Source organism: Rhinolophus sinicus, chromosome 12 (genome assembly GCF_057876585.1).
Source record: "Rhinolophus sinicus isolate RSI-liver-muscle chromosome 12, RSI-T2T, whole genome shotgun sequence".
Classification (NCBI taxonomy): Eukaryota; Metazoa; Chordata; class Mammalia; order Chiroptera; family Rhinolophidae; genus Rhinolophus; species Rhinolophus sinicus.
In genome coordinates this window covers 37,466,710-37,490,500 of record NC_142512.1, presented here as the reverse complement: position 1 = coordinate 37,490,500, position 23,791 = coordinate 37,466,710, and the positions used below count along the sequence as shown (strand labels likewise).

The window sequence follows — 23,791 nt, the reverse complement described above, 5'->3', positions numbered from 1 at the left end:
TGTGGTGGAGGCGGGTGGGAGGACCCTGGGATCTCCCAGGCCTTCCAGAAACCTGGGGCACATAAATATAAACCTAAAAATAGATATTTCCTGCCAGCAGGCATCAACTACCCCCATGGCTTCAGCTGTGACCAAAAAGGCCAGCATGACAAGCTCCTGTCTCAGATCCCTCTGATGGCAGGGAGCAGGGAGGTGCTAGTATCCTCCTTGGCTCCCTTCACTGTCCTTTGCCCTCCTTGTCATCAAAGAGGTTGGGGTTCTCGACCAGCGAGGCTCGGACTTTTTTCTTCTCCTTGAAACGGCCTGAATTGGAGACCTTGACATGCTTGCCCTTTGTGTTCTTGTCCACAATCTTCTCCAGGCGGGTGTTAAAGTCACTGTTGGGGACCCCGCCCTCAGGCCTCGGGGGCTCCGAGCTGCCCTCTGTTTGAGCATAGGTGTCAGGGATCTCATATAGCACCTTGGGGGTGGATTTCTTTTTCCGGAGGAAGGTCAGCTTCCACCAACCAACTTCAGTCATGGCGCTCCCTGAGCTGAGGGTGGGGCTTTCTGCAGGAGCAAGGTAGGGAGAGAAAGGGGTTAGTGGGGAGAAAGGGGGGTGCCTTGGAGCAGCCTTCTCTAGATTCCTAACCGTGGGCTATTGTAATAGCCCAGGCCTGAAAGAACTGAAGGTGGGGCTGAGTGAACTCAGGATTTGGGTAAACGATGCAATGAGTTTGGAGAGTATGAGAACAGAGGGTCTGGGGAAGAACGGCCAAGGACACATCTACAGGGAAGCCATCCAAGCTATGAAGCTTTGGGATTCCAGGTCCCTTGGGGCTGCAGGAAGGTGAACAGCTTGCTCAGGTCACATAGCATCCAGGCCTTTGACACCCTTTGGGCAGATGGTCAACTGGTATCAGACGGACAGAAACATCCCATGCCTTTTGCTTGGAATTCATTATAGAATTAAATAGGATTGTGATGTTTGGGGTAATTTGGACTTCCCAGTGGTGACCAGCAGGACTAAAGGAGCTGCTGGGCTTTTTCCTAAGGGAGAAGCACCTCAGGCTGGCAGTGGGAAATCCTGGGAACTGTTGCTGCCTTGTGATTTCAGGCAAGTTACTTCTCTGGATCTCACCGTCCTCATTTATCCCTTCCAGCCCCGACGTTTAGCTCTGACATTAATGCCTGCCCAGAGGCCGACATGCTTTGCAAAGTACAACTTATGATAACGGTAATAATTATTGAGAGACAGCTCCCTTTCCCCACCCAGCTTCCATGAGGACAGGAGTTTGAAGGGAAGCTGAAAATGTGGAAGGAGGTTTGGTGGAGCCAAGAGATACATGTTAGATATGGTTATCAGGCTGGACCCTCCATAAGGATATTCAGCAGAGATGGGGTGTGGGGGCTGAAATCCAGGCTTCTCCACGGACAAGTGATATGTCCTAGATGTGACCTCACCATTCACTAATTTCCACAAAGGTGGTGAGTTTGTGGAAGTTTTGGGAGATAAAGTTGCCTGGACATTGTCGACAGGTGGGGCATGTAAGATGGAAGGAAACAGTAGACCAGCAGAATTAAGACCAATGAAAGAGAAGACAGAATGATGAGAAATCAAGGCATCCTTTGTGTCTGGAGGGGTTGGTGGTTTGCTCTCGGGACTCCTGTGGCTGTGAAAGGTCCTGGGGAGGAAGGTCAATTAGCCACAATACACCAAAAAGCTAGATGGTCAGCCAACCCAAGTATAGGCAAATATATCACTTCCTTTTAAAAGCTGATGGCCTTAACTACCTTGTCTAAAAAAAACCAGAAAGAAATATGACAAACGATTAATAATGGTTTTCTTTATGTAGAAGGAATACGGAATGCTTTTTCCCCTCCATTTTTCTGATTTCCAGATTTTTCCATAAGGAATATGGAGTTTGCTTTTATAGAGGAGGAGCATATCAAATTCAGGAAAAATGAAGGCCGGATGCTGGCCGAGGCTTGGAATGAGTTGAGTGCCTCCATCCATCGCCCTTCTTGCTGTTGTCCCCTGTGCCTCCATGTACCCACCCCTTTGCCCAGAGCACATGCCCAATGGATTCCTTTCCACCTCTTGGTCCTGGAAGCAGATCCCACATTGCCAGCTCTGTCCCTCTAGCTGAGCTCAAGTAGCAAGAGAAGCCCAGGGGAGACCTGTGCAGCTCCCACTTAGAAAGTGGAGGGGGTGAGTGTGGTCAGATAAATACTTTTAGGGCACCCTGGAGAGGTGAGTGCACAAGGGGACAGCCTGAGAAGTTTGCTTTGGCAGCTTGCCCCACCTGGGCTTAGCACAGCCTTGCACAGAACTCAGTGTTCCAGAATGGGTTTCTGGAAGGAGTTGTGGGGAGGGTAAGGAAGGAGGGACAGGGTTTTGCTTAGCCTGTGGGTGACCCAGTCACCACTAGGTCAAGAGCAAGGCCCATGACTCCACCACCATCCACCCGGAGTTGCCAAGGAACTTGGGGAATGAAGGATCCAGCTACTGAACCAATAGCAACCACCAGACTGCCTAGGTCCATGAGAGAAAGTGGCTTCTGCCTGTGCCAGTCAAAATACACCTGCTTTCACGGGTATTTCAAGTTGGCATCTGCAGGGAGGGACAGATCACAAGGAACTTGTCAGAAAACCGTAGGGAGAGTCAGGAATAGCCCTCGCACTCTGCCCTGGGACCTCCACTGCAGCACCAAGGCGTTGGTGCTCTTGTCTGCTGGACTGGGATTCTGGTCTCTAGGATGCTTTTGGCCAGGGCTTGCTCTGTCCAGGAGGACATGTGAGCACCAGTGAGCAGGAGTTCACCTCTTTAGGCAAGGCTGACCTATGGAAATCTGAATTTGCAGGACAGCTAAATTAGGTCTTTGTTTTACAGAATAACCCAGCTATAAGATTCTTGTACATAAACTTCCCAGCTGCAAAGTAGCAAAGATACCAACAACCACACGCCTGTGCCTAATCACAGAAGGGCCAGACGGGGCTGGGGTCAGGGTGTAATTGGGATTTTGAGCAGACCCAGCATTTGGTGACACATAGTGGGCCCTGCAGTCTGCTTAAGCAGGGCCCTGAGCTGGCCAAGCTGAGGGCTGAGCCCTTGCCTTGGGGTCCTACAATCCGTGGAATAATAAAAATCTGCCCTGAGGAAACCAGCTACACCTCCACTGTTTGCACAGCTTGGGAACCCACGGAGGGCCTCACGGGACAGGGGCCCCACCACTCCCCCACCGCCGCCATGGCAGCCAGCATGATGGTCTGCACATGAGCACCCAGGACAGGCCCCACTGCCCCTAATGAGTTCTTCTAGCTGCTCTAAGGGACCTGCCCAGACTGGGTAGAGGCCCTTCTGAGTTGGGCCAAGTTAACCATTGACTGGGGCAAGGTGGAGGAATGGGGGAGTATTGAGGGAGTAAGTCAGCTTCTGTGCTGTAAAAACAAATCCCAGAGCCCTTAGCCCCCAGCCCTCTGCAGGGCCCCTGTGGCACTTCTCTACTCTGGATAAGACTGGGGTACCCTGGATGGAAACAGGGAGAGGTTCATGCCAAACAGCCAGCAACATCCTCCAGGCTCGGAGTAGGAGGTGGTAGGCTCCAGTTCAACAAGAATTAATAGAGAACTGTTCTGGGGTGAAACTTTCCCAAAAGGAGCTCTGCTGGAGGCCTGGAGGGTCTCCAAGGAGCCAGTGGGATGAGTCCGAGTTCTGCCTGCTCACCTAGGGAGAGGTGGGAGCCCGCATGTCTGCATTCCCCTTCCCAGCTGAGCTTGACAGCCATAGACACAGGACAGGGGGGCCCTGACTGTGCCTTGATTTCCCCACACGCCCACCCTCTGCCTGTACCTGCAATCCAGACTACTGCGGGCTGGAAGCTGAGACCTTCCCTAGAGAAGGAGCTGAGTGTAGGTGCTGCCCGGGAGGGAGGCCGGGGGAGCTGGGGGTGCCGCCAGGGTGCTGTGCCAGGCAAAGCTCAGGCCAGGTGAGCTGGGTAGGAGCAGCTGTGTGGCAGGTGCAAGAGAAACAGGTGCGAGAGCGGGTACCTGCTCGCTGCGCCACCAGGAGTCAAGGTGAACCTGAAACCCAGCCCCTCCCGGCTAAGTAAACAGAAGCAGAGGCTGGCTTGGGCTAATGAATATTCATCACCCCAGAAACCCAATCCTGGCGCCCCTGTACCCACCCAGAAGCCAAAGTCCTCCAGGGACTGCCTAGCCAGGAGCAGGAAATCCCAAGGGAAGTCTGGGGTAGGGGAAACAGGGGAGCCTCTCTCCTCAGTTTCCCCACTCTAGAGTGCCTGGTTGCTTCTCCAGCTGTAGCCAAGGTCACCCCCACCCGTTTCATGCCCCAAAGAGGCTCAGACCCCTCTCCAGCACAGACCATGCATGGACATTGCCCCCAGGCACAACCGGGAAAGGGTTAAGGTCCGCTGCTCCGTTGGCTGACAGGGACAGGGTGCACCCAGCTCCTTTGAACTCCAGAGTCGAAACCAGTCCCTGGTGAAACTGGTTGGCAGACCGGTTCCCAGGCCGTCTGCTCCGCCCCAAGTTCAGCGCTCCTCAGGCAGGCGCTTGGTCGGGGGCTGGGGCTGCGGTTGGCTCCCTCCTGACCTGAAGGGTCCCTCCTCAAAATCTCCCTGGGTTGTTGTGGGAAGGGGGTCCAATTTGGCCAGGCTCTCCGGACCCACCACAACGACAAACGTCCTCCTACCCTCCTCCCTGGCTTAGAGGTGGGCTTCAGGGGCCTTGAAATCACTTGCAAAATCCTATGAGTGAAGGTAGAGGGGCATTTATTTTTCCTGCATACAGGATCTACTTTTGTGAGACTCTCAAAGAGAACTGTGATGCCTCCCCACCCCCCAAAATACCATTTCATTCAACTTCCTCCAAAGGTCCAGCCGTCCCTTGGATGGGCCTCACTGGGTATTAGAATGTGGGCAAAAGCTGGGGTGAGTTCTCAGGGCAGGAGGGGGAAGGGGCCCTGGTGAGGCACGAAGAGAGGGAAAGGCAAGAAGGCAGAGTGTGCACATAGGTGGTGACACCTCACTGACCCCTCACTGATCTGCTACCACACCTCCTGCAAACCTCCATCAGCCAAGCTGGCTGCAGCCCTCAGCTGGGGCTACTCTTACAGATGGCGCCAGGCTTTGGAGGAGGTTATTTGCAGCCACTCTTAGGTGGCCTGTTTGTGTTTGCATTCGTTCTTCCCTCAGGTGGTGTAGCTGAAGAGAGGAAAACTGCGGCTTGTTGAGTGTCCCTGCAGCTTCCTGTCCCAGTGCTGCCCAGCTTAGATGCGCAACCCCACCCGCCCAGCTACCTTCCTCCAAGGACGGAGTGTGTACGTGCCAGGCTCCGAGGGAGGCGCTGGATAGAGAAAAGGTATACAATTCCCCCTATCCCCAACCCCCACTCCAAGTAACATTTTAAATCCTAACTAACCAACTCTCAAACCTTCCCCACCATCTCTAACCCTGCTTCTACTTGGTTTAGCCTCTCATGGCCTCGTGAATATGTATTCACCTCCGTGTCAAACAGGTGCCCCTAGGCCTCAGGTGGACAGTCCTTCAAAGGCACCCACGGCCCATAGTGGAACCCGCCTGGCTTAGTCCTCCCAGGATGGGGCCTTTGCAGCCTCATCTCCCAACCCTCCCTGAATGTGCACACTAGGCCCTTTCTCTGTCTATCTTCCTGGACTCAGAGGCTATCCTCGAAGGGTGAGATGAGGAATGCATGACGTGCTCTGGGCTAGGAATGGCCTCGCCACCCCATGTGTAAACCAAGACAAACTCCTATGCATCCCTCAAGACCTAAATTAACTACTTGCCCCCTACTTCACCAGGAGTTTTCTTGTTCCTACAGAGCTTGTTCATATGCTTCTATTTCACGATATATACCACAATTAATTATATATATATGTACATACACAGAGGCATATATAAATATATATAGTCAGTATCTATTCATGTGTTTGCCTCCCTTAAAGAATTTTAGCTCCTTGAACTGAGAATTATCTATCACTGATACAGACCTGACGTGTAATAGGGACTTAATGCAAACTTTAAAACACAAATGAGAAACAGAAGCATTGTCTTCACCATAAGATATTCTTAATGTAGCCAGTTGCTTTTTTCCCCACTCTTCTTGGGGCAGGTAAATGGGAGAGAAAATCCGTTTATTTCACTTCTTGCGGTTACAGCAACTGCAGGCAGCGCTGGTAGGTTATCTTCCTGGGGGTTTATGTGAATTGAGGATATTATTTTTTAAGGTCCCCCTCCCTCTACTGAGAAATTTACACAGTTGTCCCAGGAAGATACCCACAGCTTTCTAGCTCTGCCACTTTCTCTGAAATCCCGGTCTATTTGAAAGTGGATGTCCAATCCAGAAGATACCAGAAGAGCCCCAGGTGTTGGGAAGAGACTGGAAGGATGGTGGGATGGAGACTAGCTTGGGGGACAGTAACCAAGAGCCAGGGCACCATTTCCATCTGTACAGGAAGGGACTTCTACTGGAGGCACTTTCATTCCTGCCCCCTCACCCCCATGACTCTGAAATCCAGGGCTCTTTGAAGTCTGGGACTCAGGGGGCAGATTTCCGTTCTCTCACCCCCACACTGGAGGAGGAGCTCCAGCAAGAACTGCAGTGTGCAGGATCCAGTGGACTCCCGCCTGTGGCCTGCACTTCAGAGAATGCCACCAGCCCATCGCCCTGGCAGGAACCAGCCTGGGAAGTCAGGCTCAACCCCTGGCCTTTGGGAGATTTATTTCTGGGAGGAGCAGGGTTGGGAGGAGAGTTTGAAATAAGGCTATAAACTATGAATATCCCTTTAACAGGTCACCCCCACACAGGCAGCTTTATTGCTTTATAAAATGTTTCACCTTTAAAAGCACCTTCATAAAACTAGGTTCAAGTGTGATATCCCACATACAAACATGCGATGTGCACATTTTCAGTAATGTGTCCCTGTTGAGTATAGCAAGTAAAATACACTAAGGGAGTTCCAAGGACCTTGGTGCCCCATTGGAGCATACAGATTCTGTCTGGCCCCTTAGATGGTTCCTATCTTACTGACCTCTGTCCAGGGAGTAGATCCAGGCTCCAGGGATATTTCTGGTCCAAAGCAGGGAGAAGAGAGGAGCTGCCACTCTGTTCAGCACTCCCCCTTCTCGCCAGGAGACTGGAGATCCTAGGGGTACCTCACCTGGCCAAGGTGACAAGTGGAGCAAGGCCAAAGATGGGTGTCTGGTGGCTATACCAGCCGCAGCTGGGCGGTGGGCAGAAGCTGCATTCTGATACAAGGTGCGTGGTGGGCTTGCCATGGGAGAGGGCTCCCCTTCAGGGAAACCTGAGTGGGGTGTGGGGGTATAGCAGCCAGTATTCACGGCGACTGTGTTCCATGCCCTGTTCCAAAAGCTCTGCCTGTGTGAACTCTTAATCCTCATCGCCACCCTGAGCTGGATCCTGTAAGTGGGCGCAACAACTTGCACCCCCACTTGCTGTTTTCCCATTACTCTTTGTATTAGTTTCCTGTGGCTGCTGTAACAAATGACTGCCAACTTGATGGCTTTAAATAAACCAGAAATTTACTCTCTTAGTTCTGGAGGTCAGAAGTCCCACATCAGTTTCACTGGCTGAGACCAAGGTGGTGATAGGGTCATGATCCCTCTGCTGGCCCCAGGGACAGTCCGTCCTTGCCTCCTCCAGGGTTTGGTGGCTGTCATCATTCCTTGGCTTGTGGCTGCATCACTCCAATCTCTGCCTCCCCATCCTCACATCACCTCCTCCTCAGTGAGTCTAATCTCCCTCTGCCTCTCTCTTATAAAAATCTTGTGATGGTATTTGGGGCCCATCCAGATGAGCTTCTCATCTCAAGATACTTAATCCTACCTGCAAAGACTCTTTTTCCAAATAAGGTCACATTCACAGGGTCCAGAGATCTGACGTGCACATCTTGGCAGGGGGGTGTTTTGCTGCCTGCCGCACTCTTCATTCTGGCCATCTCTATATTGTCATACTGGTAGGCAACTAGGACGCCACCCAGACCCCCCCTTTGAGGAAGGACTTGCTGCCTTTCTCTGAAGTTGGCCTCCATCTGTCACCTCAGCTCCTTCAGGATCTGCCTCAGCTGCAGAGACCATCTCAGCTGACGGCCTGCCCTTCGCGGGCATCCTGCCTCTGGAGATATAACGTCCAGCCATTCAGCCCCATGAAGGACACGCGGAGGGACAATTCACTCCCCACCAAATTGACTGAAGTTTTGTCAGGAATGCATTATTGTTGGATTTCTCCCTCTGTCCAGTCCTGCTTCTCTCTGTTTCCTCTCACAGCTATTGATCGCTAATAAGCATCTTGCCCCCACAAACCTGACCTACTTCTAGAGAACACAACCTGTGAAGAGACATTTTAATTTTTGCCAGTATGATGGAAGTGAAGTGGTCATTTTTGTGTCCTTTATATTTGTATTTCCCTAGTGTACTGGATTAAATACTGTCCTCCAAAATTCATTTCCACCTAGAACCCCAGAAGATGGCCTTATTTGGAAATAGGGTCTTTGCAGATGGAATTAGTTAATATGAGGTCATACTAGATTAGGGTGGGCACTTAATCCAAGAACCAGTGTCCTTATAAGAGGAGAGATGTGCAGGGAGATGGCCCATATGATGGCAGAAGCAGAGATTGGAGTGATACAGCTACAAACCAAGGAACACCAAGGCTTGCCTACCGCCACCAGAAGCTAGGCGAGAGGCATGGAACAGATTCTCCCTCAGAGCCATGGGAAGGAATCAACCTTGCTGACACCTTCATTTCAGACTCTGCCCTCCAGAACTGTGACAGAATATATTTCTGATGGTGTGAGGCACCCAGTTTGTGGTAATTTGTTACAGCAGCCCTGGTTAACGACACACCTTGTTTCTAATAATGTTGAACATTTTTTCATACATATATTGTTTGAGTTTCCTGTTCTCTGAAAGGATCCTTTTTCAATATCGAAAAACTTCTCCACTTCCCGTCTGATTGTTGTCTTTCTACTATGCACTAAAAGAATACAAATGCGTTTAAGGATTCCTGGACCCTTTGCACAATTCTACAGCTTCCCAGGGATCTGCAGCCCACTGGTTGGGAACCCTGGTTTATAGGATTAAATTTCAACCCTTTGTCATGGACACAAGTGTTCCTCATCATCTCCCCTCAATCTAATTTTTTTCCACTCTCCCCATAAACATCCTGTGCTCCCATAATAAACCTCTTCTTCTGGACCAGCCATGCTGTCTCTTACCTTGTGCTTTATCTATGTTAGTCCCTCTTCCTAGAATGACACCCATCGCTTCTGCTCCTCTCCCGTCTGTCACACTTCATTCCCATCCTGCACAACTCAGCTCAATGTTACTTCTCCCAAGAGACTGCCCTGATGGTTTTCTGTCCCCATCCCATGCCTTTACCCCCAAGTTGAGTTGGATACCCTCTTTTCTGTTCCCTTAGCACTCTGAGCATCCCTCTTTTTTGGTTCATATGGATTTTTTAAGCGCCTACTAAACATGAGCACAGTGCTAGGCTCTGGGCATGCTGTCATGGGATTTAGCCCTTCACACATCATGCCCTCACTTTCTTTGAGGGTTGGGACTCTGTCTTTGTGTTAAGGTCCCCAGCACCTTGGCAAATAGAAGTGCATGGGTCAAGAGGCTGATAATTGGGTGGTTTGGCAGTGGACTTGGTTTTCCTTCCCTTAAAAGAGCAGATTGCCATGAGGGAATGATGAAATAATAAAATGCAGTGGCATCCTTTGGAGACGACACTTTGGACCTAATTCATGAAGTCATCCAGTGAGGTGTTTTTCCCCAGAAAACTGACAAAGGGGAAAGGATGGGGCGGGCATGGCTAGCCAGGGTTTAGGGTGCATTCAGTGTCCTCAGAGCACGACCCAGCTGGCTAGCCCGTCACAGGCCTTCACTGGCCTGTGTGTAACTTGTGAAGCCAACCAGCCCTGATGTCTTCACCCTGATTTCCTCCTTCCCGTTCTAAGCAGTTCAGGGCGGTTGACTCCAAGTCCTGAGCTGTAGATAGAGGGATAAGGAAAAGAGCTGGGGAACACAAACCCCTCCACCCAGATCAAGTGACCACCCTGGTCCCCACTCATCACTAACTGCTTTCGTGCACATGCTACAGCTTCTCTTATTCCTTCCTTTATAAGCATCCATTAAGCATCTGACACTCAATGTCAGGTGTCATGACAGGTGCTGGGGTTAAAGAGGTGAACAAGCCTGTCCTCCCTGCCCACAGGGTGCTCATAGACTAGTTGGGGAGACAGACTGATAAAAACTATACAGTGATTACACTGCAAACAGCAAGAGGCCCAGCTGAGGCTGCTGAGTTTCTAGGACTTTCAGCCCAGCCCCCCCCCCATACACACACACACCACAGTCCGTGGCTGTGAGTAAACACACAGAAGACATAAACCATAAAGTAATAAACAAATGGCAGATTTAAAAAATGAATTGTTTGAAGGTCAAGGGTAAGCCTTTTTATAGATATTGCAGGAAGATAAGTGTCGCCTGTTCTTGCTCGGGATGGAGTAGAGGAAGAACGAACTTTGGAAAAGGGCAGGGACTGCAGGGTGGGGGTTCTAAGTGTCTAGCACAACAACTGGAGAGAATGTGGGAATCTGGCTGAAGAGGAGGGAGGACGAGACCTGGGGCTGTGGTGGCTGAGCTGACGGAGGGTGCAGGCAGGGCTGCAGGAGAAGCCACATCCTAGAGAACAAGAATGCAGGCTGGGGAGCCAGACAGGCCTGGGGTTGAATCCCAGTCCCACCAACTCCCTGATGTATGATCCTGGACAAGTTACTTAAGTATCTAAGCTTTGGCTCCCTTGCCTTTAAAACCTGGCTAACAATAGTACCCACATTATAAGGTTGTTGGAAGGATAAAATGAGATAAGGCTTGTAAAACATTTAGCTTTACACTGGCCCGCGGCACATGCTTATCACTTAATAAGCAAGCTGACACCAGCAACAAAGGATGGCAAGGCAGCCTGCACACAGAGCACCCTGGGGCTATGTGCTGTCCTGTCCAAAGCTGGCACAGGCCTGCTATGTTGTCCCCACCTCCCTACATGTGCTCCTTTCCTCCAGACAATGTCCCGCCTGCTAAATCAGCAGAGAAGTGAGAGATTCACAGTCAGAAGCATCCCACATCCTCTCCCTGCCACTTTTCAGATGCTGGGAGCCCCAAAGAACTCAGTGCTCCTGATGCTATACCACTTATGTGCTTATATTCCCATAGGTCCTGAGGTTCTCTAAGGCCTTGGAAAAGGACAAACAGTGCAGAATGCTGCCCAGAGCTCACACTCCTATGCTCTCTGGGTAGCCATTCTGAGGCCAGCAGCTAGGCAAAACTGTCCTCAAACATCCTTCTGTTCCTCCTGAGTCACCCAAGGAGCTGCAGGTGGGGTGGAGTGCTGGTGGTCTCTGTCTCCATGAACTCACCTGGGCAGGGCCTTCCAGACCCACCCCACCCTGCTCTGGCCTGCCTGCTGATTCAAGGAGGAGAGATGCACCTTGAGGGCGAGGCAGGGCCATGCTTCCTGGGATGTCCCAGGGAGCCAGGAACACATAATTGGAGCACAGTTAAGTGTTTGTTTAATCATGGGGGAGCCCCAGCAATTCCTATAGCCTGAGTCAGAACTCTGAGATGGGAGCCAAATTCCCATGAAAGAGCCCTGAAGAGGCCCTTAGTTCTGCCCTATAAGCTATTTCAGGGAAGTCTTTCAACCCAGTCTATAATAATGATTAACGTTTCTCTCTCTCTCTCTCTCTCTCTCTCTCTCTCTCTCTCTCTCTCTCTCTCTCTCTCTCACACACACACACACACACACACACACAGTTTACAAAGCATGAGAAACTATATCAAAGCATGTTGTACTGTAAAGAGTTATATACATCTAAGTATGTTTATTTGTTCAAGTGTATGAACAGAAATACACTGAGGTAGTCAGAATAGGTGCTATCTCCATGTTAAGGAAACTGAGGCTGGCAGAGAGGTTATAGAAATGGTGCAAGAACTCACTGGGCAGGACTTTAAGTCTTCTCACTACTGTATTGTACCACATAGTTCAATAAAAAATTTACTGAGCCCCAAGTGCTGTTTGCTGGGGAAGAGCTGGGGGTCATTTAGAAGGAACCAGGCAGAGCCTCCTATAGGAGCTAACAACCTAGAAGGGGAGGGGTGCAAAACGGCACACCCAACCCTGTGAGATCCCAGGGGTCTGTCCTGGGCCCACTCTCTCTCCTCACTCTGCCCACTTCTTGCCCAATCTCATGCCCGCCTTTAGCTTCAGCCACTACGTAGACCACAGATCAGTCAGCCTATGGATCCCCAGCCTCATGGCTCTGCTGAACTCTAGAGCTATAGAACCAAGTGTCTCCTACCCACTTTCCAAGTGGGGGTCACTCAGCACTACCAACCCCACAAGTTCAAAGCTGAGATACCCTCCTCCCCAACACCTACTCAGCATCCTGCATCCCTGTCCCATCCAACCACCTATGCAGGTGTCATCCTTGCTGTCATACTCCCCCCTCCCCCCACTCCCAGCATATAGCCAAATGATTGCAAGTCCTGTCCATTTTTCTCTGAAACATCTCTCAAATCCAGCCCTTCCCTACCTCCTCAAGCCTGTCTCCCATTTCAGGCCCTAACCTCTGCATAATAACCTCCTGACAGTCTCCCTGTCTCCAGTCTTATCTCCCACGAATTCATCCGTCTTGGAGGTAATCTGTTCAGGTCCCTCCCTGCCTTAAACCTTTAAAACCCTCCAAGGGTTCTTTGCAGGGATGAAGTCCAAGTTCTTTAGTGCGACTCTGTATGTGACCCTTCCACCCTCACAATCTCTTCTCTAGCCATTCCATCACGCCTTTTAGCGCACAGAGGCTGGCCCTCCTGCAGGGTGGGCCTCATGAATGTGAGACCTATGCAGTGACGACGGGAAATTCTTCTTTTTTTTTTTTCTAAAGATTTTATTGGGGAAGGGGAACAGGACTTTATTGGGGAACAGTGAGTACTTCTGGGACTTTTTTCCAAGTCAAGTTGTTGTCCTTCCAGTCTTAGTTGTAGAGGGCGAAGCTCAGTTGGAGGTTCAGTTGCCAGTTGCTAGTTGCAGGCGGCGGAGCCCACCATCCCTTGCGGGACTGGAGGAGTTGAACCAGCAACCTTGTGGTGGAGAGCCCACTGACCCATGTGGGAATCGTACCCTCAGCCTTCGAGTTAGGAGAACGGCGCTCCGACCGCCTGAGCCACCCGGCCGGTCCCTTCTTCATATTTTTTAACAAGGGGCCCCACATTTTCATTTTGCACTGGACTGTACCAATTAAGTTGCCAGTCTGCCTGTTGCTCTCTGCACCCCTCTTGCTTTGGAGTTTGTGGCCTCCAAAGCTTTGTCTGTACAGTCTCCTCCCCCTCCCCGGAACACCCCTCCACACATTACCCCTCTTTCTGCAGCTCTTCCTTTAAGACTCAATTTACATGTTATGCTGTGATGCCTCTTTTGACCCTCCTCCCTCCCCTTCCGTCCCTAATCACCCAGCACGCCGGAGGTGCTCAATACATGTCTATTAGATAAACGGAATGACAAGTGCCACAAGAAACCCACAAACTACGAGAGACGGTAGAACAAGATAAGGCGGGAAGAGGGCATTTCTAAAGGCCTCCAGGTCACCCAGATAGGCGCTAGTACCCTGCCAGCAAACGCGCTAATCCGTGAGCAGAAGGCTCCGCGCGGCTGGAATCCGCTCTCCGGCGCCGCCTGCCTCGATCGTGCCGCAGCTGCAGCCCTTTCCTGGCGCCCCGCCCCTCGCCGGCCCTGAGCCCGCCTCACGTCTCCCATTGGCTGTCTGCTGTTCTCCCGCCCCTCCCGGGCTCAGCCATTCGGAGCCCGGGGGTGGCGGGGCTTGAGGCCAGGGGTGGAGCGCGCGGCCTGATTGGCTCTGAGGAAAGCAGCTACGTGACCGGAGGAGGCCGGTTTGTGCCTAAACTGAGGCTCTGCCACGCTAGTGTTGGATTGGTAGTAGGCGGGGCGGGCCTGGGTCGTCGGCCGGAAAAGGAAGTAGAGGAAAGATGCAGGTGCGGGAACAGGAGCTGGGGAAGTCGGGGGGCTGGTCCGGGACCCCTGGATTGGGTTCAGCCCGTCCACCCCTGATCCACTTCCTCGGTCTCCCCCCCGGGCAGGCGCAGCCCTCCCCGACTCGTCGTTCTGGCCCCGCGGGGTGGCGGTTGTGCGGGTGAAATGAGCGCGCGAATGGCACGCCCCCTCCCCGCGTTCACGCCCCGATTTCTGTCGTGTTTCCCGCCAGGACCATCAGCACGTGCCCATCGACATCCAGACCAGCAAGCTGATCGGTAGGAAGGGGCGCCCCCGCGCCGCCTTGCTGTCAGGGGGAGGCCCGGCCCTTTGCCCTCTGTCACCAACAGCTGGGAGCCCTGATGCCCCAAGGCCCCTATTGAGGAGCGGGAAGGAACCATACATGGAATCTGTACTTCACCCGCGTTTTCTTCTTTAACGTTTATAACGTGTTGTCAAATCATATTCATTCAGAGAAGGTTATAATAGCTTACCTTAAAAAAACGATCATCTACTGAGTGGCAGATCTGAAATTATTCTCTAATGTCTATGCTTTTTGTATTATGCCAGAAAAGAACTCTCCCTCCTTTCTTTTTAAAAGCTTTCATCTCTTCTTGACTTTAGGAGAAAAAGGGACACAGACCCAGTGAGAAATAAAGACCATTAAGTAGCCAGGCCATCTCCCTGCTGTCTGTATCTGATCTACATACCTCCTCCCCAGTTCAGGGCCAGGAAAGGACTTCTTCATTCTGACCCCTTTGGGGCAAGTACACAGATCCTGAGTTTTAAAATGCTCATTGGATTAATCGACTTGATGCCAGTTTTGTCGTTAAGATGACATCTGTTAGACTACCTCATCCCTTTGCTTCTAGTTCCATGACAGCCACAGAATTTTTCTTTCTGAACACTTGAAAGGAATACAGCAGAGGGAGTATAGTGATAACTAGTGTGGGACCCCAGTGTTTGACCAGTTGGCAGATTCATTAACAAGGGCAAGGTTCTGAATTCACTGTTGTGGGCCATGTAGTTAGTCCTGTGCAGTGGCTACGTAGTGGAGCTTCTTTAGCTTCATTTCAGATTTGTCTCAGCTCTTCAGCACATGTGCATTCTTGGTGTATTAGCTTGTCATTGGTCATGAAAGGGACCAATAAAACAATAACCATTCATTGAGGGTTTGCTCTATATCAGGTGCTGTTTTAGGCACTTGACATTATAAAAATAAAGATTACTAAGATTTATTGAGTCCTTGCCATGTTCCAGGCACAGTGCTGTGTTTTACCTGCATTCCCTCCTGTACTCAGTATCTTGTTAGCCCCATTTTACATTTGGGGCACATGAGAGCCTTGCCCAAGAAAGTTGATAATTAGAAACCAGGACCATTTGACCACAAAGCCTAGCTCTTATCTCTCTCCTATTGAGGAACCATGCATGGCCCTTAGTTACCTACACCCTCTGCAAAAAACAAATCTGGGCCCAGACTCCAGGAGGTCAGTCACATTGGTGTTCACGTGTGCAGGGTGGTACTTCACTGGTAAGAATAGACCAGTATTATCTAGTCCTTAGGGCGCTGTAGGTATTAGAGGCTTTGCAGTTGTTCATTCATCCAGTACTTGGCATAACCATCTTGTATTTTCCATTGTCATGGTTAATCCCAGCCCTGAGGAAGTGGAAGTAGAACAGCATCCTCTGTCAGTAAGAAAGGTATAATTACCCATGGAAGCAAAAATATTATGGAGAATTCAGAGTGGTCAAAAGTGGCGCTTTGATGTCAAGGCCAGTTTAAAATTTTTCTTTATCTCTGTGTAGAGGCAATTGCTCTGCTAAGTAGGTTGTCAGAGTCTGTTTAGCCCCAAGCATCCTTTTGGGCCTGTTTTTATTCCCAGCTTGCCACGACCCCCACATCTTAACAAATCTGAATACATATTTCAGCCAATGTCTTAGCGTATTTTACTTGAATTAGTAATGGAATTTTGGCCATATGAATGGGAACGCTGTGATTTGGGTGTTTCTCACACAGACTGGCTGGTGGACAGAAGGCATTGTAACCTGAAATGGCAGAGTCTGGTGTTGACGATTCGCGAGAAGATCAATGCTGCCATCCAGGACATGCCTGAAAGTGAAGAGATCGCCCAGCTGCTCTCTGGATCCTGTGAGTGCTCTGGGGCTGCCTTCCTGGAGCCCCTTCTTTCTTGGAGCAATATATGTCAGCTGAGCTGCTCCCCTGTTGTTTAGCCACAAGGCTGATCCCTAGAGAAAGATTTTTGTTTGGGGTATAGATGCTGGTTTCTTCCAACACAGACTGATGAAGGGAAGAGCTATACCTGCTAACACTACTAGCATATACATGGGTTAGCCATGTGCGTTGGCCAGAGTAAGTGGGGAAAATACTGGAATTCTCAGTTTTTGCTCTTACTTGCTTTCCAGATATTCACTACTTCCACTGCCTAAGAATTGTGGACCTTCTCAAAGGCACTGAAGCTTCTACAAAAAATATTTTTGGCCGGTATTCTTCACAGCGAATGAAGGCAAGTGTGGGCGAGGGTGGTAACGGGATCAGAGCCTCTGTGATCTCTCTGAGGGGCGCCCACATGGAATGTTTCCTGAACTTTCTCTCTGTCCCCATAGTTTATTCCAAAAGTACCTCCTATCCTGGGTTTACATTTCAGACCTGCTGCTTTGGGGATCACTCATTGGCGCCACACTCTTAAAATCAAGTGGGTGGTCCAGCCCACCTCACGATGGAGGATGAGGAGTTTGCGTTTGATGTGATGCGAAGACTAGAAGGGTTCCCCCTGTTTGAGGACTGAGCTGGGATGTGGCTGCTGAGCGCTGTCTGGCTCACTTCCTGTTTCTGTTCTTCCTCAGGATTGGCAGGAGATTGTAGCCCTGTATGAGAAGGACAACACCTACTTAGGTAGAGTGGACCAGCCTGGGCATCCTGGCATCCATGGGGAAGCCCACTCCCAGAGTTCTGAGACACGAAGCTTCTAGAAGGCACAGTCCATGGTGGGGAAGAGGCTGGGCTGTATGTGTTTGCAAGGTGGGAAAATAAATTCCACAAAGAGTGTTGGGAGGAGGAGGACCAGGCAGGGAGTGGGCATTTGCCAGGCCTGACCCAGCAGGTGTGTGGGTCTTCCACTACTGACCTCTTGGTAAGGTGGAGTGTGGGGCCTCCATCCCCTCTGTACCTGCATTCTATACTGGGCAGAGAGGCATGAGTCGTCCTTGGGGCCATATCGGGTGCTGAGAGAGTGACTGAAGGGCTGATTATAATTTGAGTGTGTTTTCTAATAGTATAAATAACAATAATAGCTAATATTTACCGAGCACCTACTAAATACAAGCAGTTGTCCTTGGTGTTTTATGTGGATTCTTTTTTTTTAATCCTCATGGTAAATATTGTCCCTGTGTTCCAGAGGAGGACTGGATTAGAGAGGTTCAATGACTGTCTTAGGTTCCACAGCTAGGAAGCGGAGAAGCAAGGAGGCCACCCCCACGTTCTTGCCACCAAGCTAGGATACATGTGTGCGTGTCCTGGGGCATGCTTGCCTGATGGCGTAGGTGTCTGAGGTCAATTTCCTGGGCCCTTCTTAGTGGAACTCTCTAGCCTCCTGGTTCGGAACGTCAACTATGAGATCCCCTCGCTGAAGAAGCAGATTGCCAAGTGCCAGCAGCTGCAGCAAGAATACAGCCGCAAGGAGGAGGAGGGCCAGGCGGGGGCTGCTGAGATGCGGGAGCAGTTCTACCACTCATGCAAACAGTATGGCATCACGGTGAGCGTGAGGGCGCTAGTCACAGTGGGAGGGCACTTGGGTCTCTGCCTTCGTGGGCCCAACACCTTTGCATCTGGGAAAGGCTTTCTCCTCAGCCTGGGTGTGCCCTTTTGGGGCCTGTTTCTCTCCTGTCTCTAGTCTTCCCGTGTTTTCTTTAATCTATTGGATTCCGCTTCCCACCACTCTGCCTCAGCCTACCTCTTCGATCCTCTCTAGGGAGACAGTGTCCGAAGAGAACTGCTGGCCCTGGTGAAGGAGCTGCCGAGTCAACTGGCAGCGATTGGGGCCGGGGCTCAGTCCCTGGGGGAAGCCATTGACCTGTACCAGGCCTGTGTGGGGTTTGTGTGTGAAAGGTAAAGAGGACCTCGGTTTGTTTTCCTGCAGGGGGAACAGTTTGCCTATTTTCCCCGGCGGTTCTCTCTTCTCCCCTTGCATTTTTCCCACATGACACTTGAGTTTTGTTTGATACACTGGAGCCCATAGGAGCCTTGCCCATCTGACCTTTTATGGCCCAGGCCGAAGCCCAGTGTTGGCTTCATGAGCGGGCAGCAGGAGGGTCAGTCATGTGCTCCATTGCAGCCCTGAAGAGCAGGTGTTGCCGATGCTGCGATTTGTGCAGACGCGCGGAAACTGCACAGTGTATGAGTGGAGGACAGGGACGGCGCCCTCCACGGTGGAGCGGCCACACCTCGAGGAGCCTCCTGAGCAGGTGGAAGAAGATACGGTAAGACGAGCCGAGGGAGAGCCGCTTCCCCACACATACACACACACACACACACACAGCCCAGCCCCCGACTACCTGAATGCAGAGTCCCAAAGAAAGGGGGATTTGTGTGAGAGAGAATATGGGAGGAAGGGCCCAGAAGACCCTACTCCTTTATTTTTTTGGCCTTCTTGAGATCAGAGTATAGATGAGCGCTAAGGCACTCAGCAAGCTGGTCGGCTTTGAACTAGGAACCCTCCAGTCCTGTGAGCTCTCCAAAGATGGGCTCTTGTTTGGGGAGCTTGGAGGCCATTGCATTTAAACAGTATGCTAGGGGTCCCTACAGAAGTAGCTGAGGCCTGTGGGGAGACAGGCCCCTTTTCTTTCACCCACCTTCTGCAAGCTAACACTTTTTTTCCCCTTCTAGATTGACTGGGGTGACTTTGGAGTGGAGGTGGCTTCTGAAGGAACTGACTCTGGCATCTCTGCCCAGGCTGCTGCAATTGACTGGGGCATCTCCCTGGAATCAGACTCGAAGGTTAGGATGCCCTCACAGTCCATCTCGGAGGACTTTCTGTGATTGCTGCTTCAGCAGTAAGAATAATGGTGTCTGTGTCTTTAAAGGCATCACTCGACGTTCATTGCTCTCAGACCAGTTGTAGTCCAGGGGGAGGCAGAGTTTCCACAGTGACACATCAGAGTCTTGACCTCTTTTCTCCTGTTCAGGGCAAAGTGTGGGGGTGTCGGCAGTGGTTCACTCTACAAAGCAGGGTGAGGGTGGCAACATACATGGGCCCACACTGCCACCTTTGTCACCTACATCAGGGCTGCATGTCCTTCAGACAGTTAAAATGTGCAGTCATTGAACTTACTGAGGGCTTTGGTTTATTCTGGATCCTTTTGCTGGGAAAAATTCTGCCAACACTGCTGGGTTCTTTGCTCTCCACCCAGGAACCTGGGGGTGATGGGATAGACTGGGGTGACGATACTGCTGCTTTGCAGATCACAGTGCTGGAAGCTGGAACCCAGGGTAAGTGCACCATCCCCTGCAGCCCTGGCAGAAGTGGGTGCTCCCAGGCCCCCGTGTCTCTAGAAACAAAAAATGCACTGCTGAGTTTGTGGACTTCTTGCACATTTAACTGTCTTCGCAAAATTTTGATGAGGATGTGAATACAGGGGACAGAGAGAATTCTTAAAAGTAAGTCTAGAAACTCAATTTTTTGGAGGTTAGCCATTCTGGTGGAGGTGGTTCCAGGAGGACTGACAGGCTCTGAAGTCTGAGCTGACCCTCCTCCCCACCAGCTGAGAGGATGTAGCAATGAGCTGAGCCACGAGAGGGCAGTGCAGGATGCAACTTCACCTCCACAGCCCATCAAAGCTGAGGGCTGGCCTTTCCAGTGCTCAGAACCCAGCTCTGTGGTCCTCCTCACAGGCTGGGGGGTGGCAGTAGTACCTGATTAGGGCTGAGGCAGGGGAAAGGGTTGAGACAGGAAGTGGCTTTAGTGCAGTGAGTCTGTGTCCGTCTTAACCCACCAGGGCTTCTCAAACTTGGGGGTCTCCTTTTCCTGTCCTTAGCTCCTTCATCCCTTCTCGGTCTCTTTTCCTGGCAGCTCCGGAGGGTGTTGCTAGGGGCTCAGATGCCCTGACACTTCTTGAATACCCTGAGACCCGGAATCAGTTCATCGATGAGCTCATGGAGGTACCTTCATCCTCTGGGAGAAGGGGGGAGGCCTGGTACCAGCACAGACGCCTGACCTGGTCCTTCCTGTTCGTGTAAAGGGTGCTGAGTGCTTTCCTAGTTCTGGAGCAGGGGCTCACGTATTAGGATAGCCGTTCATTCAACACGTATTTATCACGCACCTCCTAAGCCCCTGGCACTGCCTGAGGTGCCAGAGATTGAGCAGGGAACAAGACAGTCAAAATTCTTGACCTCCTCGACCTGTATGTTCTAGTGGGGAAGGCAGACAAGAAATGAGATAAAGTAAAATATGAAGTATGTTGAGTGTTAACGTAAGTGCCGTGAAGGAAAAGAAAGCCGGAGAGGGAGATGGGGTTCGTTGGGAAGGGTTGCGGGGCTTTTATATTGGGTGGTCAGGGAAGGCCTCGTTGCAACGGTGACCAGTAGGTCAAGACCTGCAGGGCTACAGAGAGAATCATGCCAAAGTCTGGCTGAAGAGCTTTCCAGACAGAGGGAGCAACTGCAAAAGCCCTGAGCTGGGAGTGTGGCCTGCACATTTGATGAAGCAGGAGGCCAGTGTGGCAGAGCAGGGAGCTGGGAGAAGGAAAGGAGAGCAGAGAGGTGAGGAGTCTGAACCTTGCTCTTTACTTTGAATGAACTGAGAAGCTGCTGGAGGTTTTGAGCAGGTTTGCAGCCATGGGATCTCATTTGGATTTCAATACCATCCCTGTGGCTAAGGTGTCCAGCAGACCAGAATAAGGAGCCAGTGTTCTTGGACCTTCACTGTGGGGCTGGGACGCTGTGGGCCTGTCCTTGTTAATCTCTGGGTCTGTTCCCTTCCCAGTGGCCTGCTGCTTGAGGAGGGCTTCATGAAAGCTCTTGTCCTCACCAGTTCCGTCCTCTCTGCCCAGAGAGGTCCCTCCTAGTCTCCAGGGGAGAGTAGGACAAAAGGGATCAAGTTTCCATGGTTGAATAAGAATGACAAGATATGTGGCTGGTTCTCAGATTCTTCCTAGACATTTTATTCCAGGGCTTCTCTAGCCTGGATTCCTATGCCCTGAGTCTCATTCCTTCCATGGAGAGAAAAGACCTTCACTGAATATATGGTGCTGGAAGGAGAACTGACTCTGGGTGGTGAACATACAATGGGATTTATAGATGATGTAATACAGAATTGTACACCTGAAATCTATGTAATTTTAGTAACAATTGTCACCCCTATAAATTAAAAAAAAAAAAAGACCTTCACTGTGGCAGAGCGAGAACCCTTTCGATCTGCATTCTTAGTTACCTGACCCATAGGCTAGGAGGAAGCACGGGGGTCCAGGGCTAGGTAGGGTGTCAGATACCACTGGGGGACCAAAGACTGACAGCAGAGGCTGCCCCAAGCTCTTGCGTTGTAGCTGGTGAGTTTCTAGCAATAAAAGTGTTGAAAGGAAAGAACACCTCCTCACCCAGAGCCTAATCTTCGCTTGTCATTCTTCATTTTGATCAGTCTGAGGGTTAGCTTCTGAGTTCTCCTAATTTGAACTAAATCCTCTTTGGTCTTCAGCTCGAGATCTTCTTGTCCCAGAGAGCAGTGGAGATGAGTGAGGAGGCAGACATCCTGTCCGTGAGCCAGTTTCAGCTGGCTCCAGCCATCCTGCAGGGCCAGACCAAAGCAAAGATGGTTTCCATGGTGTCCGCACTACAGGATCTGATTGGCCGGCTCACCAGTCTTCGAATGCAACACCTGTTTATGATCCTGGCCTCACCAAGGTCTGGCTTTCCCCTTGAAGTTGGGCTGTTTGTGGGGTGGGGGCTGATGCAGGGCTCTGCCATCTTGAGCAGCCTTGACTCCGTGTATTCCTCTTCTCCATGACCCCTTAGACCTCATCCCTGCCTCCCGTAACTGCCATCCCACCTGGGGGCAAGATGGGGAGGTTTGATGTATGCAGGTAGAAGCTGTTTCCCAGGAGGATGGGGGAACCAGGAGTGGTATTCCTTACAAAGAAGGATGGAAGGGTGTGGAGGCTAAGAGGCCACTTAAGGATTTGGTTTCCTGAGCCGTGCCTTTCCCAGCAGTTGAATGGGGCTGCCCAGGTTGCACAACCACACCAAACGTTTCACCTGAATGCTGTGCCCAGGTATGTGGACCGAGTAACTGAGCTCCTCCAGCAAAAGCTGAAGCAGTCCCAGCTGCTGGCTTTGAAGAAAGAACTGATGGTACAGAAGCAGCAGGAAGCACTTCAGGAGCAGGCAGCTCTGGAGCCAAAGCTGGACCTGCTGCTAGAGAAGACCAAGGAGCTGCAGAAGCTGGTAAGATGGGAACGGGAAACCTGCCAAGGGGGGTGCAGACCCCAGTTTCAGCAGAATGAGACCCCTCTGCTTCCTGCCTGCTTGGTATTGCTGTCTTTCAGATCGAAGCTGACATTTCCAAGAGGTACAATGGGCGCCCCGTGAACCTGATGGGAACCTCTCTGTGACACCCTCCACGTTCTTCCTGCCCTTCTTCTCAGCCTTCAGGACAGAGGTGGGACAGCCACGCTGTTGTTGCGGGGCCTTTCCTAGCAAGAGATCAGACTGACAGGAGGACAGAAAGCCATGTGCTGGAACCATCACCTAGATGGTGACTTTGGCACTCGCCATCCTATCCGCAAGAAGCTATTTTGATTGGCTCTGTGGCCTGTCAGCCTGAAACCATAGCTTCTGCTCTTTCTCATTACCTAGTTGGATTTAATAAAAGAGGAGAGACTCTGGCTTCATTACTGACCATTACTGCTTCTCTAGACCTGGCGTTGAGGCTGTGAACCTATTTTCATGGGGTTCTTGATCCCTGTGGGCTCCCTGGGCTATCAGCTATTCTGTGGAGGCCGAGGTTAGGTAATTTTCCCCTTTTGGTGACAGGGAAGGCCCAGATTAGTATCTACAAATGGTTTAGCAAGCGGCTCTTGAGTAACTGAGTCATCTGGGCCCCTTTCTCTCCATAGCTAGGCCCAGACTGCCCCCCTCAAGCCAGGAGCCCAAGGGGAGCAGTCAGATGGCAGCCTTGTTGGAGCCAGCAAAGCTGTATTTTCCTTTTAATCACAGCTTACCTCCAGGCAGAGGGGAAATGTGGTTTGGGGAGGAAGGGCCTGATGAACAAGGTGGAGACAGGAGTTGTCACCTTCACTAGCTGCCTGTCCACTTCCTACCCGTAACTGCCTGCTCTGTGATTGGGTAGAGCCCACCCCAGGATAGCACCCCTCTCCCAAGCCACCTACCCATCCCTGTTTCCCAGGAAGGGTAGGGGTTGGGGGTGGCCAGCAATTCGATTTTAATTTCATAGCAGAGCAGTTGATTCATGGCTCTTTGTCGCTGGCGTTGACTCCCGTAATGACTTTCCATCAAAATGAAAAGTGGAGTGACACCACTCATTATTCCTGCTGCTTGTTATCTCAGTTCTGGGGAGGGCCGCCCCCTCCCTGCTGCCTTTCAGCCGTCCTGGACAGTGAGTGATGGCCCCTATTAATCACCGACCCCGCGGACTCCGGCGGACACACGCTATCCAAAGGAGAGAGAGATAAGGCA

The 23,791-nt window shown here is 51.2% G+C and overlaps 2 protein-coding genes across 2 annotated transcripts; one reads left to right on the top strand and one right to left on the bottom strand.

Annotated features, from left to right (window-relative positions):
* On the bottom strand, positions 1-3,972 carry PRR15L (proline rich 15 like). The gene is made up of 2 exons (XM_019740667.3): positions 3,833-3,972; positions 1-549 (listed from the first exon to the last, which is right to left on the bottom strand). Exon 2 carries the CDS (start codon positions 518-520, stop codon positions 218-220), a length of 303 nt encoding a protein of 100 aa, XP_019596226.1. The 5' UTR covers positions 521-549; positions 3,833-3,972; the 3' UTR covers positions 1-217.
* A 9,993-nt stretch (positions 3,973-13,965) lies between these two features.
* On the top strand, positions 13,966-22,986 carry CDK5RAP3 (CDK5 regulatory subunit associated protein 3). The gene is made up of 14 exons (XM_088802220.1): positions 13,966-14,090; positions 14,321-14,366; positions 16,106-16,237; positions 16,513-16,613; positions 16,954-17,002; positions 17,683-17,861; positions 18,078-18,214; positions 18,441-18,585; positions 18,992-19,102; positions 19,516-19,594; positions 20,175-20,263; positions 21,795-22,000; positions 22,369-22,540; positions 22,642-22,986. The coding sequence occupies exons 1-14, from the start codon at positions 14,085-14,087 to the stop codon at positions 22,705-22,707; spliced, it is 1,518 nt and encodes a 505-aa protein (XP_088658346.1). The 5' UTR covers positions 13,966-14,084; the 3' UTR covers positions 22,708-22,986.
* Positions 22,987-23,791: the final 805 nt, after the last annotated feature.